Source organism: Argopecten irradians, chromosome 10 (genome assembly GCF_041381155.1).
Source record: "Argopecten irradians isolate NY chromosome 10, Ai_NY, whole genome shotgun sequence".
Taxonomy (NCBI): Eukaryota; Metazoa; Mollusca; class Bivalvia; order Pectinida; family Pectinidae; genus Argopecten; species Argopecten irradians.
Genome location: NC_091143.1, coordinates 5,117,494 through 5,135,945, shown reverse-complemented (window position 1 = coordinate 5,135,945; position 18,452 = coordinate 5,117,494). Strand labels below are relative to the sequence as shown.

The 18,452-nt window shown below is 34.6% G+C and overlaps 1 protein-coding gene across 1 annotated transcript in view; it reads right to left on the bottom strand.

Moving 5' to 3' along the window:
- Positions 1–18,452, bottom strand: part of LOC138332962 (ubiquitin-like modifier-activating enzyme 6) — a 57,709-nt gene that overhangs the window by 6,139 nt on the left and 33,118 nt on the right. The window contains exons 19-31 of the mRNA XM_069281031.1: positions 15,625–15,673; positions 12,742–12,771; positions 12,378–12,483; positions 11,928–12,033; positions 11,520–11,609; positions 11,093–11,173; positions 10,862–10,990; positions 10,459–10,510; positions 7,633–7,696; positions 7,083–7,152; positions 6,716–6,787; positions 6,312–6,429; positions 5,847–5,926 (exon numbers count right to left, since the gene is read on the bottom strand). Coding sequence (XP_069137132.1) covers positions 5,847–5,926; positions 6,312–6,429; positions 6,716–6,787; positions 7,083–7,152; positions 7,633–7,696; positions 10,459–10,510; positions 10,862–10,990; positions 11,093–11,173; positions 11,520–11,609; positions 11,928–12,033; positions 12,378–12,483; positions 12,742–12,771; positions 15,625–15,673 — 1,047 coding nt within the window. The remainder of the gene's footprint in view (positions 1–5,846; positions 5,927–6,311; positions 6,430–6,715; positions 6,788–7,082; positions 7,153–7,632; positions 7,697–10,458; positions 10,511–10,861; positions 10,991–11,092; positions 11,174–11,519; positions 11,610–11,927; positions 12,034–12,377; positions 12,484–12,741; positions 12,772–15,624; positions 15,674–18,452) is intronic.

Sequence of the window (18,452 nt, the reverse complement as noted above, 5' to 3'; positions counted from 1 at the left end):
AACATTTGATGGATCAGGTACCATTTAACATTTGATGGATCAGGTACCATTTAACATTTGATGGATCAGGTACCATTAAACATTTGATGGATCAGGTACCATTTAACATTTGATGGATCAGGTACCATTTAACATTTGATGGATCAGGTAACATTTAACATTTGATGGATCAGGTACCATTTAACATTTGATGGATCAGGTACCATTTAACATTTGATGGATCAGTACATTTTTGATGGATCAGGTACCATTTAACATTTGATGGATCAGGTACCATTTAACATTTGATGGATCAGTAACATTTAACATTTGATGGATCAGGTACCATTTAACATTTGATGGATCAGGTACCATTTAACATTTGATGGATCTGGTACCATTTAACATTTGATGGATCAGGTACCATTTAACATTTGATGGATCAGGTACCATTTAACATTTGATGGATCAGGTACCATTTAACATTTGATGGATCAGGTACCATTTAACATTTGATGGATCAGGTACCATTTAACATTTGATGGATCAGGTACCATTTAACATTTGATGGATCAGGTACCATTTAACATTTGATGGATCAGGTACCATTTAACATTTGATGGATCAGGTACCATTTAACATTTGATGGATCAGGTACCATTTAACATTTGATGGATCAGGTACCATTTAACATTTGATGGATCAGGTACCATTTAACATTTGATGGATCAGGTACCATTTAACATTTGATGGATCAGGTAACATTTAACATTTGATGGATCAGGTACCATTTAACATTTGATGGATCAGGTACCATTTAACATTTGATGGATCAGTAACATTTGATGGATCAGGTACCATTTAACATTTGATGGATCAGGTACCATTTAACATTTGATGGATCAGGTACCATTTAACATTTGATGGATCAGGTACCATTTAACATTTGATGGATCAGGTACCATTTAACATTTGATGGATCAGGTACCATTTAACATTTGATGGATCAGGTACCATTTAACATTTGATGGATCAGGTACCATTTAACATTTGATGGATCAGGTACCATTTAACATTTGATGGATCAGTAACATTTAACATTTGATGGATCAGGTACCATTTAACATTTGATGGATCAGGTACCATATAACATTTGATGGATCAGGTACCATTTAACATTTGATGGATCAGGTACCATTTAACATTTGATGGATCAGGTACCATTTAACATTTGATGGATCAGGTAACATTTAACATTTGATGGATCAGGTACCATTTAACATTTGATGGATCAGGTACCATTTAACATTTGATGGATCAGGTACCATTTAACATTTGATGGATCAGGTACCATTTAACATTTGATGGATCAGTAACATTTGATGGATCAGGTACCATTTAACATTTGATGGATCAGGTACCATTTAACATTTGATGGATCAGGTACCATTTAACATTTGATGGATCAGGTACCATTTAACATTTGATGGATCAGTAACATTTGATGGATCAGGTACCATTTAACATTTGATGGATCAGTAACATTTGATGGATCAGGTACCATTTAACATTTGATGGATCAGTAACATTTGATGGATCAGGTACCATTTAACATTTGATGGATCAGGTACCATTTAACATTTGATGGATCAGGTACCATTTAACATTTGATGGATCAGGTACCATTTAACATTTGATGGATCAGTAACATTTGAAATCAGTACCATTTAACATTTGATGGATCAGGTACCATTTAACATTTGATGGATCAGGTACCATTTAACATTTGATGGATCAGGTACCATTTAACATTTGATGGATCAGGTACCATTTAACATTTGATGGATCAGTACATTTAACATTTGATGGATCAGGTACCATTTAACATTTGATGGATCAGGTACCATTTAACATTTGATGGATCAGGTACCATTTAACATTTGATGGATCAGGTACCATTTAACATTTGATGGATCAGGTACCATTTAACATTTGATGGATCAGGTACCATTTAACATTTGATGGATCAGGTACCATTTAACATTTGATGGATCAGGTACCATTTAACATTTGATGGATCAGGTACCATTTAACATTTGATGGATCAGGTACCATTTAACATTTGATGGATCAGGTACCATTTAACATTTGATGGATCAGGTACCATTTAACATTTGTTGGATCAATTACCATTTAACATTTGATGGATCAGGTACCATTTAACATTTGATGGATCAGGTACCATTTAACATTTGATGGATCAGGTACCATTTAACATTTGATGGATCAGGTACCATTTAACATTTGATGGATCAGGTACCATTTAACATTTGATGGATCAGGTACCATTTAACATTTGATGGATCAGTACCATTTAACATTTGATGGATCAGGTACCATTTAACATTTGATGGATCAGGTACCATTTAACATTTGATGGATCAGGTACCATTTAACATTTGATGGATCAGGTACCATTTAACATTTGATGGATCACCATTTAACATTTGATGGATCAGGTACCATTAACATTTGATGGATCAGGTACCATTTAACATTTGATGGATCAGGTACCATTTAACATTTGATGGATCAGGTACCATTTAACATTTGATGGATCAGGTACCATTTAACATTTGATGGATCAGGTACCATTTAACATTTGATGGATCAGGTACCATTTAACATTTGATGGATCAGGTACCATTTTTGATGATTTGATGGATCAGGTACCATTTAACATTTGATGGATCAGGTACCATTTAACATTTGATGGATCAGTAACATTTGATGGATCAGGTACCATTTAACATTTGATGGATCAGGTACCATTTAACATTTGATGGATCAGTACCATTTAACATTTGATGGATCAGGTACCATTTAACATTTGATGGATCAGGTACCATTTAACATTTGATGGATCAGGTACATTTAACATTTGATGGATCAGGTACCATTTAACATTTGATGGATCAGGTACCATTTAACATTTGATGGATCAGGTACCATTTAACATTTGATGGATCAGGTACCATTTAACATTTGATGGATCAGGTACCATTTAACATTTGATGGATCAGGTACCATTTAACATTTGATGGATCAGGTACCATTTAACATTTGATGGATCAGGTACCATTTAACATTTGATGGATCAGGTACCATTTAACATTTGATGGATCAGGTACCATTTAACATTTGATGGATCAGGTACCATTTAACATTTGATGGATCAGGTACCATTTAACATTTGATGGATCAGGTACCATTTAACATTTGATGGATCAGGTACCATTTAACATTGATGGATGTACCATTTAACATTTGATGGATCAGGTACCATTTAACATTTGATGGATCAGGTACCATTTAACATTTGATGGATCAGGTACCATTTAACATTTGATGGATTCAGGTACCATTTAACATTTGATGGATCAGGTACCATTTAACATTTGATGGATCAGGTACCATTTAACATTTGATGGATCAGTATTTAACATTTGATGGATCAGGTACCATTTAACATTTGATGGATCAGGTACCATTTAACATTTGATGGATCAGGTACCATTTAACATTTGATGGATGATCAGGTACCATTTACATTTGATGGATCAGGTACCATTTAACATTTGATGGATCAGGTACCATTTAACATTTGATGGATCAGGTACCATTAACATTTGATGGATCACCATTTAACATTTGATGGATCAGGTACCATTTAACATTTGATGGATCAGGTACCATTTAACATTTGATGGATCAGGTACCATTTAACATTTGATGGATCAGGTACCATTTAACATTTGATGGATCAGGTACCATTTAACATTTATGGATCAGTACCATTTCATTTGATGGATCAGGTACCATTTAACATTTGATGGATCAGGTACCATTTAACATTTGATGGATCAGTATAACATTTGATGGATCAGGTACCATTTAACATTTGATGGATCAGGTACCATTTAACATTTGATGGATCAGGTACCATTTAACATTTGATGGATCAGGTACCATTTAACATTTGATGGATCAGGTACCATTTAACATTTGATGGATCAGGTACCATTTAACATTTGATGGATCAGGTACCATTTAACATTTGATGGATCAGGTACCATTTAACATTTGATGGATCAGGTACCATTTAACATTTGATGGATCAGGTACCATTTAACATTTGATGGATCAGGTACCATTTAACATTTGATGGATCAGGTACCATTTAACATTTGATGGATCAGGTACCATTTAACATTTGATGGATCAGGTACCATTTAACATTTGATGGATCAGGTACCATTTAACATTTGATGGATCAGGTACCATTTAACATTTGATGGATCAGGTACCATTTAACATTTGATGGATCAGGTACCATTTAACATTTGATGGATCAGGTACCATTTAACATTTGATGGATCAGGTACCATTTAACATTTGATGGATCAGGTACCATTTTAACATTTGATGGATCAGGTACCATTTAACATTTGATGGATCAGGTACCATTTAACATTTGATGGATCAGGTACCATTTAACATTTGATGGATCATGTACCATTTAACATTTGATGGATCAGGTACCATTTAACATTTGATGGATCAGGTACCATATAACATTTGATGGATCAGGTACCATTTAACATTTGATGGATCAGGTTCCATTTAACATTTGATGGAACAGGTACCATTTAACATTTGATGGATCAGGTACCATTTAACATTTGATGGATCAGGTACCATTTAACATTTGATGGATCAGGTACCATTTAACATTTGATGGATCAGGTACCATTTAACATTTGATGGATCAGGTACCATTTAACATTTGATGGATCAGGTACCATTTAACATTTGATGGATCAGGTACCATTTAACATTTGATGGATCAGGTACCATTTAACATTTGATGGATCAGGTACCATTTAACATTTGATGGATCAGGTACCATTTAACATTTGATGGATCAGGTTACCATTTAACATTTGATGGATCAGGTACCATTTAACATTTGATGGATCAGGTACCATTTAACATTTGATGGATCAATTACCATTTAACATTTGATGGATCAGGTACCATTTCACATTTGATGGATCAGGTACCATTTAACATTTGATGGATCAATACCATTTAACATTTGATGGATCAGGTACCATTTCACATTTGATGGATCAGGTACCATTTAACATTTGATGGATCATGTACCATTTAACATTTGATGGATCAGGTACCATTTAACATTTGATGGATCAGGTACCATTTAACATTTGATGGATCAGGTACCATTTAACATTTGATGGATCAGACCATTTACATTTGATGGATCCCATTTAACATTTGATGGATCAGGTACCATTTAACATTTGATGGATCAGGTACCATTTACATTTGATGGATCAGGTACCATTTAACATTTGATGGATCAGGTACCATTTAACATTTGATGGATCAGGTACCATTTAACATTTGATGGATCAGTACCATTTAACATTTGATGGATCAGGTACCATTTAACATTTGATGGATCAGGTACCATTTAACATTTGATGGATCAGGTACCATTTAACATTTGATGGATCAGGTACCATTTATGATCAGGTACCATTTCACATTTGATGGAACAGGTACCATTTAACATTTGATGGATCAGGTACCATTTAACATTTGATGGATCAGGTACCATTTAACATTTGATGGATCAGGTACCATTTAACATTTGATGGATCAGGTACCATTTAACATTTGATGGATCAGGTACCATTTAACACCATTTAACATTTGATGGATCAGGACCATATAACATTTGATGGATCAGGTACCATTTAACATTTGATGGACATACTTACAGCAGCCGCCGTGATAAAATCTATATGACTATTCTCATCGTCATCTTTCTCAAACTCTGCCACTTCCATCTCTTTTACAACTGAAATGATCATTGATATGCCTTTGTTTACAAAATGTGTTACCTTGTTTAACAGAGATAACTACTCTACATCAAAGCTAATAGCTATCAAATCAGAAAATGAACTATTAATGTCAAGATTGCCATAACATAATTGATCTAATTGCATAAAGCGAGTTCTGTACTCTTAAAAACTTTGATTGATAATATTTGGTATTTCTTACGTGCCAATTTGTTACGAGGTAAATGTAAAACCAAATGAGTGTTCCACAATATAAAGACAAAATAAAGAAGGCATCAGAAACAAAAGGATGATTAAAAGAATCTGTCTGCTCACAACAGTAGATATATCTTTGATCAAGACAATAAAGCTAGTAAAGCTCTATAGATATATAATAGTATAGACCTTTGTCCTGTGCTCCTGCTGCCTGAATCGCCTTATCCATCCTATTGGCTGCGTCTACAAAGTCATCATCCCCACTCGTGTCTTGTTCCTTCTTCGCGTTTTCATCCGTCACAATGGTCTGCCAAATATAAATATGATAGAATATAGTGTTCTTATCGTTACAATGGTTCGTATTGAATATAAACATTAAATACTTGAAAGAATATAGTGTTTCAACCGTTTCAGGGTATATACAAGTCAAAACATTTTCCAATATTTTGCAGATTAAATGTTCGTGATCATAACAATTTCCTGTAAAATCATCTACAGGAAAATAACTAGCTATATCGTATTTGCTGAACATTTGTGCAGCTTACCTACAGCGTTGTAACTGTCAAAGGACTACACGATACACTCAGACCTACCTTTGACGACGGTCTATACTCTGGTACCGCCAAAGTTTGTAATATAGCAACGATATTACTAGGACTTTCCTCCTACACAAAACCAATAAATCAAACCTTAGCTTATTGCTTGTATTACAATGCAAAAAAACACTGATCAAGTGTATCTTTTACTTATAGTATGGTCTATGATGTTAGTAATAACCCCAGAACTTGTACTTAAAAGTCTTGAGTTGACTTACTGATATACACAGTGACAATAATCCGGAGATTTTATAGTATAATTAGGACATTCTAAATAAATTCTTTTATCAATAACAGATTGCTTACAGAAACAAAAAAATTAATTCTGAAATATACTGATTAATTTCCAACAATGAAAACTTACCTCAGCCGAGTGTGGTATTCTACATGCATGAGCATACAACTTTGCTGTACTTATTATGAAAGACAAATGCCTGCAACGAAAAAAACGTATACTTATATCTTTTTCTTTTTAAATAAACTTTATTTCTTTTACATTGATTACGAAACAAGTTATACAACTTATGCAAATTACTCTCGATGGCCCGGATGTAAGCTCGCGAAGGGTCTTTATGTGGGAGGAAACGGAGTGCCAGGAGAAAACCCACATGATCGGGCAGGTGACCCCTAACCTTTTCATGTCCGTGCCGGGGATCAAACCCTAGCCAGGGAGGTGAAAGGTGAGCGACTTAACCACTACACCACCCGATCACCCATTATCTATCAATTATTTTCTGATCAAGGAATAAATAATTACATAACTGATTGAGCAATTTAACTATCAATCCATGTAGGGGGTGTAATTAGTTTTGTTTAATGTCCTAAAGCTTATTAGGTCCTTTTTACCCTATTGAAATGAAGACATCAATACACAATATTTCATCAAGGATCTATTCTTTTTAGACCTAACTTACATTGCATCTCCTACATTGAATTCCTGAGGAACTGGTGGTCGCTTGGGAGACTGCCAAAACAAAGCTGGAACAGGTAAGTATAGAAATTAATAAAGAATGACGATCCTTGAGATGCCTTTTAATATCAAATAATTACCAAATTACAGTGGTGCTCAGCAAATATCTCTTGTTAAAATGGTTTAAAAGTAATTGCTTAAACAAGGAAGTTTAGAAAAACTACACAGTTTGTCTTGAAAACACAATATTTTAACTTAAGGAAGAATGAATAATTATGTAAATATTTTATTTTTTATGACATTTTGTATTAACACTTTAACATGACACATTAGTTTGATATTCTGTATACCAGCAACACAATAGATTTAATAAGATATATTATTACTGGGCTCTGTAAATATATATAACCTGGGAAGTATTTTTTATTGTTGTCATGAATGTAGTACTAATCCTTGGTTTATTACCAGGTGTGTAGCGATGGAACTGTTGCATGATGTTAACATGTGCACAGAAGTCTGCCTAATACAGATTTTTTTTTCCTGATGATAATGTTGTTTTTAAAGGAGACATTAGTTAGATAGAAAGTGCAGTAATAAACTTTTTTTTTCGTAAGTAATTAGGGAATAGTCAAATCATTGACCCTCGGTAGCAAGGAACCTTCGGCCTCCAACAACAGTTCCTTAGGTCTTCCCTAGCTGCTACTTTGGGTCAAAGATCTGATCACTCCTTCAACACCAATGAAGCAATTGTATACCTGGAATCGTGATTATCCTGACCAATCTTTTGTATCTTACAGTATGTGGAAATTATACCTGCTTTAGAAGTTAAGTATCTGTATGTATCTGGAGATAAGACCTACTTTAGAAGTTATGTATCTGTATGTATGTGGAGATTAGACCTACTTTAGAAGTTACGTATCTGTATGTATGTGGAGATTACACCTTCTTTAGAAATTACATATCTGTATGTACCTGGAGATAAGACCTACTTTAGAAGTTACCTATCTGTATGTATCTGGAGATTAGACCTACTTTAGAAGTTACATATCTGTATGTATCTGGAGATTAGACCTACTTTAGAAGTTACGTATCTGTATGTATCTGGAGATTAGACCTCCTTTAGAAGTTATATATCTGTATGTATCTGGAGATCAGACCCCCTTTAGAAGTTAAGTATCTGTATGTATGTGGAGATTAGACCTGCTTTAGAAGTTACGTATCTGTATGTATCTGGAGATTAGACCTACTTTAGAAGTTACGTATCTGTATGTATCAGGAGATAAGACCTACTTTAGAAGTTATGTATCTGAATGTATCTGGAGATTAGACCTCCTTTAGAAGTTAAGTATCTGTATGTATCAGGAGATAAGACCTACTTTAGAAGTTACGTATCTGAATGTATCTGGAGATTAGACCTACTTTAGAAGTTACGTATCTGTATGTATCAGGAGATTAGACCTCCTTTAGAAGTTACAGATCTGTATGTATCTGGATATTAGACCTGCTTTAGAAGTTACGTATCTGTATGTATATGGAGATTAGACCTGCTTTAGAAGTTACGTATCTGTATGTATCAGGAGATTAGACCTCCTTTAGAAGTTACGTATCTGTATGTATCAGGAGATTAGACCTCCTTTAGAAGTTAAGTATCTGTATGTATCTGGAGATTAGACCTGCTTTAGAAGTTACGTATCTGTATGTATCTGGAGATTAGACCTACTTTAGAAGTTACGTATCTGTATGTATCAGGAGATTAGACCTCCTTTAGAAGTTACGTATCTGTATGTATCAGGAGATTAGACCTCCTTTAGAAGTTAAGTATCTGTATGTATCTGGAGATTAGACCTGCTTTAGAAGTTACGTATCTGTATGTATCTGGAGATTAGACCTACTTTAGAAGTTACGTATCTGTATGTATCTGGAGATAAGACCTACTTCAGAAGTTACGTATCTGTATGTATCTGGAGATTAGACCTCCTTTAGAAGTTTCGTATCTGTATGTTTCTGGAGATTACACCTGCTTCAGAAGTTAAGTATCTGTATGTATCTAAAATTACTTACAGTATCTGGAGATTACCCCTACTTAAGAAGTTACGTATCTGTATGTATCTGGAGATTAGACCTACTTTAGAAGTTAAGTATCTGTATGTATGTGGAGATTAGACCTACTTTAGAAGTTACGTATGTGTATGTTTCTGGAGATTAGACCTGCTTTGGAAGTTAAGTATCTGTATGTATGTGGAGTTTAAACCTGCTTTAGAAGTTATGTATCTGTATGTATGTGGAGATTAGACCCGCTTTAGAAGTTACCTATCTGTATGTATGTGGAGATTAGACCTACTTTAGAAGTTACCTATCTGAATGTATCTGGAGATTAGACCTACTTTAGGTGTTACGTATCTGTATGTATGTGGAGATTAGACCTACTTTAGAAGTTACATATCTGTATGTATGTGGAGATTAGACCTACTTTAGAAGTTACGTATCTGTATGTATGTGGAGATTAGACCTACTTTAGAAGTTACATATCTGTATGTATGTGGAGATTAGACCTCCTTTAGAAGTTATGTATCTGTATGTATGTGGAGATTAGACCTGCTTTAGAAGTTATGTATCTGTGTGTATGTGGAGATTAGACCTAAATTAGAAGTTACGTATCTGTATGTATCTGGAGATAAGACCTACTTTAGAAGTTACGTATCTGTATGTATCTGGAGATTAGACCTCCTTTAGAAGGAAGACCTGCTTTAGAAGTTACGTATCTGTATGTATGTGGAGATTAGACCTACTTCAGACGTTACGTATCTGTATGTATGTGGAGATTACTTACAGCCATCCTTAAGCCTGGTATCTAACGGGAAGTGGTGGAGTAGATGTCTAGCCTGAAAGTACAGACAAGGTTATAACAAGGTCAAAACAAGGTCATTTACAAGGTCATTTACAAGGTTATAACAAGGTCAAATCAAGGTCATCTACAGGGTCAAAACAAGGTTAATAAGAGGTTAACAAAAGGCTTAACACAAGGTCGTCAATAAAAAAAAAATTCAAGAACTGCTTATTTGTCAAAAGTAATTTGAGGCACATTTTATAATAGAATCACAAGGGAATCTGTGTAAGAATTTTTTTTTTTTTTTTTTTTTTTTTGCATTATTTATTCTAAAACAATTTAAAACCAAACAGCATTATGACAATGTGAGTAATGCTATTTATCAGTAGGAGATTAGTCAGTTCACCTTATGGTTGAAGTACTTCTCAAACTTGAGTCTAGCCAGTACTACACAGGCACACCAATCCACTGGCTTAGAGCGTAGGATCTTACTGATCTGTATGGCACCCTCTAGTGGTGAGCCGTGTTTTAGTTTCTGTAACAGAAAAATGATAAATAGAATAAAACATAACCAAGGCAACAGAATTAGACAATAACATATCTATATAGAAAACAAACAAACATCCAATATACTTACATCTATAACTTGTGGTGGTTCACCCTGACTTGTCCAAAACTTGTTAAATAAAGCTGGTTTCTGGGCAAATGAACTTTCAAACTGAAATGAAAAGCAGCCTTATATCAAACATTGAACTGTTTCTTACATTCACACTTTCATTAATGACAAGAGGACCTACTAAGCTTGTGTGCTATCTAAATTATCAAAATGACAATCATGAATCAAATATGAACAGATTCGGAAACTAAGGAATGTGATAAATCATACCAGACTTTTATTTTACAGAATAAACTTGTTTTGATTTTTGTCTATTTCTTCATCACTGATCTGATAACAAAACAGTTATTTCACATCCGTCCTCGGCCAAAGGAAATAATTCACCTGGTTGATACAAATACAGAGGAAATCAATTTAGACTTTGACTGATCAGAAACAAGAGACGTACCTTGTCTCGTGCCCATTGTATACAATGTTCTATTTGAGCAGGGAAGGACTTGAGTGTACAGTATGGTATATCTTCATCTACAGGGTCCCTCTGTAAGTAAACAAACACACACAACTACTGTGAAACCTACATAGTTTGGCATAAATGTTATCATATACATCTTGAAGATGTAAATATCATTTGAGTAAAATGTTTCTGTGTAGTTTTATTATTAGTTTATCTACAGATTTACACATTAAAACCACCCATTCCTGATGACTCATTTAGATCTTTCCTGTTTAAAGTCTGGAATACAAGTGTAGTCAATTTTTGAAATTTCAGGGGTGAATGAGTTTATTTTTCAATACCAAGTATTTCAAGAGACACAAATCGAAATACAAATACAAAATAATCATACAGAACACCTACCTGACTACCGTAGGACTCTGTCAGGTGAGGGATTATCACCTGTACATGACCTTTGGTTCCCATGGTACCAGACTCCAACAAAGCCTTTTGATTGGTCACGCATCGACTAGAAAAATACAAACATTATCAGCACTATTTATATAACTTAACAAGACACTTTAACTTCAAAATCAAGAATATATTTGTTATATTTATGCTATTCAGAGCAAATCAAGTTGGAAATGATGGCTAAATGTAACAAACATCTTTTCAATACTGACTGGTGAAGAATATTTCAAATCATTGTGAAAAAGTCCCAGCGAAAATAGGTTGGTGTGATGTATACTCTGTATTTTTTGTATATCAGTGTGTAATTATGTAAATTGAGGTCTCAAAAAGAGGACGAACACTTTTGGGTTTCTTTGTTTCAGTCAACATTTGTATGCTTCTGTTTAAATACCAGTCATATACCTGTCTACATATCGCCGAGCTTCAACATTGTCCAAAGCGTTGACTACCAAGTCTTGGTTCCCAAAGAAATCATCGTTGTAATGTTCAGCTTCTGTTTGAGGACACACTGTTTGGGTATAAAACAATTTCATATTTACCAACAAAACAAATACCTTTAAAGATGAGAAACGAAGACTGAATCTGATGCAATTTGTCTATTTCCTCTTCTTTAACTTTTCAAACCATTTGGATTATTCAGAGAGTTAATTATGTGTAAGATTGACAATACCTCAGGATAACTACTAAGAAATATTTATAAAAATTGCACTCCACGACATAATAATTAAAAGTTATCTTTGTCTACTGAAGGACTTGCCCGACCTACCTTTGTGCTGCTGAGCTTCAATTCTTAATGCTGTAAATTAAGCAGTCAATCATTAGAACTTATCCAGGAATGTAATGGTATTTTATCCCATAACTATACATGTTTCACAATGGAAAACCCATGTGATAAATTCCATAGCAGTTGCTTATCATTTATTTTTACACACTCCAATGTGTAAACACCTACGGCACCTCTGATTGGTCAACTTCAAGATCTCTTGATTCCGATTGGCTCTCAATTTTGCACTTCTTTTCACAGCGCATTTTCTTTTAAATATCATTGTATTTACTGTATAACAGGTAGTTGCTTATTCAAAGTATTAAACAATAGAATATAGAAGAAGAAATGGCCACCACAGTATAAATATAGAGTTGAAGTTATGGGATAAATAAGTTCATCAACTTTTCTAAATTCTTAATAGTAAATTTTCAAATTTTTAACGGACACTCACTAAAGCTTGTGTCTTTTCAAAATTTGAAAATGAACTAACTCAAGTTTGATAAACATGATAAACAACAGTCACTTGTTGAAGAACCTCTATATACAGTAAAACCCTGTTATATCGCCACCTTCTGTTTTCCTAGATTTTGGCGATATATCGAGTTTGGCGGTATATCGGATTTGTCGTTGAAATCTTAATTAGGCCTAAATATAGGTAGTCCCCCAGTGCCGTATTGAAACAGACTTTCTAGTCAGTCTGTGTACTGTACGGCCACTTCGTATTTTGTAATATGAATAGTTCCAAAATAAAAGTAATTTCGATAGTAGTCTTTCAATAAATATATCAGCTTTATGTTTGTAAAATATGAAAAACGAACTCGTTTGTGCTACCACGTATCGTGCCGTAATTGCCTGCTAGCTGGGATTTTCTCGGTTACATGATATTTTTATCACGGGAAATCCCGTCCGGAAACAAAGAATAGAAGTTCTGAACAAGTGCAGTGCGGTCGTGACCTCACTTCCGCGCACATGTCTACAAATATCAAAACAGGTACTCCGGTAATAAACGGCACTCAGGCGACGATTTGATCTTACTAATAAACGGCGGATTCGTCTGCACGTACGTATTATTTCTATCACTCTTGAAATTGCAAGTTGCATGTTATGGTCCAATATAAACGAACGGCGATATCGAGAAACAGACTTGTGGGTTCCTTTTTGTCAATAAATACATGTAACTAACGATATTAGTACGTAAAACACATGTACAGAAGTGAGTTTTATTCACCACAACTTGCGACACCTACCTGTAAAACAATAACAAAGGTGTACCCATATTGCTAATTGATTTCACTGTGTACACACGGTCGTACACGCGGCCATAGTGTGTGTAGCTGATTACCTGTCAGTCGGCAGTTGAGCACCTTACGAAAACAACAGAATTTGGCGATATTTACGAGGTCATTATAGTGTTATTTTAATCATTTGTTCCGCAAATGTGATAGCGGATGGCGGTAGGCGGGTTTGGCGACAAAACGGGTGTATTTGTATGGAGGGAAATCCGTTCTGGATAAATTCATGGCGATAAGCGAGTTTGGCGGTAAAACAGGTGGCAATGTAACGGGGTTTTACTGTACCTTACACTCGATAATTAGAGGTTTTCTTTTCATTATAAACAGAATTGAAGTCTCAAAGAGAAAAGTATGTCAAGGAAATGTTACAAAAACCACTTTGTTATGATATCATCAATCAGTATAATGCTCCCAGGACAATATCTATAGAAGGTCTAACAACATCCTGTTCAGGAATATACAGCTACTGTGGTTATTTATGGGTTCAATTCTTTAATTTGAACAATTTTACAAATACTATTATTTCTTTATTCACACAAAAATAACCAGAAATATGCACAGTAGTTACCTGTAATGCCAAAAAAAAAATCTGCATAGGGAACTTTTGTTGAGAAAATAGCCATAAGTTTAAAGGGACAATTCAGTCTAAGAGTACATTAAAATTTGCACGTATTTCGGAAACAAACCAGTTCTTATAGAAATTAGATCAGTTGGTTTTACTGTGATATGCCAGAATTAAAGCCCAATGTAGTTTGTGAAATGTGTTAACTCGCTTACTGTCTGCTATTACACATAGTGGTTGGATGTCTTGTATGCTGAACCCTGGCCCTTGTTATTGAATTAAAGAAATATGTGTCTAGAACTACTCAAATCGCTCTTACAGCAGTGTGTTTACCTTTTCAGATGGATGTTCCTGTCTAAAAATAGTTTCATCAACTTCTCAGTGCTTATGTATGGGTACAGCATACATGTTGTACCTGCTTAATCGTATTGATCAATGATTTGGAATTTCAACAGTATCAATTAAACTACTAAACAATGTCGTGAAATTTGTCAACGTTTCTTGTCATATGTTTCATAAGAAATGTAGAACATTACATTTATGTAATATTTTGCTTCGTGGTTATGTAACAGAATTAGCTTCACTGAATTCTCCCTTTAAAGTACACAGGGTGCAATTGTCATAAGACCTATAGCAGGATGATGTCAGATTCTCACAGAACAATGGAAATAAAAGAGTATATTACATAATTGATGTTTGTAATTTAAGATAATTTCCCCATAATGTTTTCATCCAAGGTATCATCCACAAAGAAGGGTGATAAGATAATACTTAAAACATGATTTTTGATGTACAGAAGATCTTATGCCTACTATCATCTAAATATACAGTAAAACCTGTCCATAAAGACCACCTAGGGGACTAAGATATAAAACGGTCTTCATAATAAAGTGGCCTTTATACACAGTACAAATTGTATTGAAATCAAACATTGAGGACCTTGAGAAAGTTATCTTTTTAAGCAGGTGGTCTTTATAAACAAAGGTGATCACTAAGGCAGGTCTGACTGTATTACCCAGTAATACGTACCTGGGTTGATCCCATTGGCTGACTGGGCGGCTGTTGTACTTTTTGGTTTCTGAAAATGCAACATCATGGTGAAAAAATGATGGAGTGAGATCAGGAAGTAAAGAACATTTACTGAGTCATTCACAAAAACAAATAAAATCAAAATTCTTTACCCAAAACTAACCTCATCTCAGATTTCACTGACAATGTTTATTGCAAAGTTAACAGTCAATACAGATCACTTCAGTACTTTTTGAGAAACAGCGGTAACAAACTTCAATGATGAAATCCAAGATGACAGTCAGTTGACCATCTTGTTGACAAATCAGTCCCAAAAGGCACTATGCACAACTAGGGCCCAAGGGGAACCTACGTATGGAATTTGAGAGAGAAATAGTGGTAACTATCAAAATCCAAGATGGCGGCTGGTCTGCCATCTTGTTGACCCATCGGTTACACAATACAATATGCACAACTAGGACCCTAGGGAAATCTACATATGAAATTTGAGACAGAATCTTTAGCACTTTGTAAGAAATAGAGGTTACAAACTCTATCAAAATCCAAGATGGTGCCAGACCGCCATCTTGTTGATTGATCAGTTCCAATATCTTATATGCACAACTAGGGCCCTAGGGGAACCTACATGTGAAATTTGAGAAGGATTCCTTCAGTACTTTCAGAGAAATAGCAGTAAAAAACTTAAATATCTAAATCTAAGATGGCGGGTTGCCGGCCATCTTGTTGACCATTCAGTCACAAAATGCATTATGCACAACTAGGGCCTAAGGGGAATTTATGTATGGAATTTGAGAGAGATCCCTTCAGTACTTTCTGAAAAATAGCAGTAACAAACTTCAATTATCAAAATCAAAGATGGCGGCCCGTCAGCCATCTTGTTCACAGATCGGTCCATTAATGCAATATGCAAAACTAGGACTTTGACCCCATAGCGAACTTTTTTGTTTGACCTTTGACCTAATTGCTGTAATTGAATAAAAGTTAGTCTTTTATACGATCTACATAAAACATCAAAAATATTTGCTGTATCTTAAACGGTTTTTGAGTTATGGCTGTTTTAAACTTTTTAGGTATGACGTCATGGCGGCCATCTTGGATTTTTGACCTACTTAAAAATGTTGCGGTCACCCCTTCAACTCATGCCATACAATATAACAATAAGGCCATTGGCATACCTCTTACCATTTTGAAGATCTTTTGGACACAAAAAAGTGTAGAAGAATAATAATAAACTAGAAATTGTCATAGACAATTTGGCGGGCTTTTCACTATATTTAGTTTACAATACCGTCATTGCCAGGTAAGTTAAGAACTAGGTAATGCATGGGTTTTGAAGTTGTAACCAATAAATGACCTTGACTTTCAGCCCCGAATAAAAATGTTTTAGTGAAGATCTACATGAAGTTTGATCAGCCGAAGAGAACTCTCATCTTAATCCAATTCATATTTCCAAATTCGTTTGAGCAAATGATAACGTGATCGAATGCGCCTTAACGTCATCTGACTTGCGGTGTTGTTAAGTATATATACCCCGGTATGTATATTTAAACTCTGGACCCCTGTAACCTTGAACGTATGAAGACTCTTGTCATTTTGGTTATTGTTGAGTCATTTCTACTTGCTTACCAACATATGAACAAGGGTAATCACTTATAAAGAAATATACTGTTACATAGGTTTTTAGGGGGAGTTATCTTTCTTTGCGCAGATTAAGTTTGATCAGCCGAAGAGAACTCTCATCTTAATCCAATTAATATTTCCAAATTCGTTCGAGCAAATGATAACGAGATCGAATGCGCCTTAACGTCATCTGACTTGCGGTGTTGTTAAGTATATATATCCCGGTATGTATATTTAAACTCTGGACCCCTGTGACCTTGAACGTATGAAGACTCTTGTCATTTTGGTTATTGTTGAGTCATTTAAAGATTTGAACATATATGACTCATGTGACCTTGAATATGGGTCAAGGTCATTCCTAGTATCTGACTTTATAGTCCATCCCCTGGACATCTTATATATGAAATATGAAGATCCTAGACCTTACAGAACTTCAGGAGAAAAGTTTTCAAGTTTATTGTTAAAAACAGGACCTTTAACATTTGACCCTTACCGAAAACCGGAAGTTGCCATTTTTTGTAATAACATGTAGAGAGAAAAAGTTTACGCTTAAGATTATCTGCAAAAAATATTATTGGATGAAATCTGTGAAAAGAACTGTTAGTGAGTTATAAGCATTTTTAAATTTTAAGATATGACGTCATAGCGGCCATTTTGTTTTTTTGATGAAGATGAAAATCATATTAAACGTTAGAGAACATTAGAGGGGTCTTTTCTATAGCAATTGCAGACTATATTAGTCATTCAGTTCGACAATATATAATGTTAAACATTTTGGCGGGAAATTAGCAAAGATCAAAGGATTGTTCAAAATGGCGTACAGCATTAACTGGAAGTGCTACCGAAAAATAAAAGACACCAAATTCATCAGAATGACATTCTGCATCGATATGTAAAAAGAAATTTCGCAAAATCAAAAAAATAAAAATTCGTGAACTTTGACCTCATAGCGAACTTTTTAGTTTGACCTTTGACCTAATTGCTGTAATTGTATAAAAGTTAGTCTTTTATACGATCTACATAAAACATCAAATATATTTGCTGTATCTTAAACGGTTATTGAGTTATGGCTGTTTTAAACTTTTTAGGTATGACGTCATGGCGGCCATCTTGGATTTTTGACCTACTTAAAAATGTTGCGGTCACCCCTTCAACTCATGCCAAACAATATGACAATAAGGCCATTGGCATACCTCTTACCATTTTGA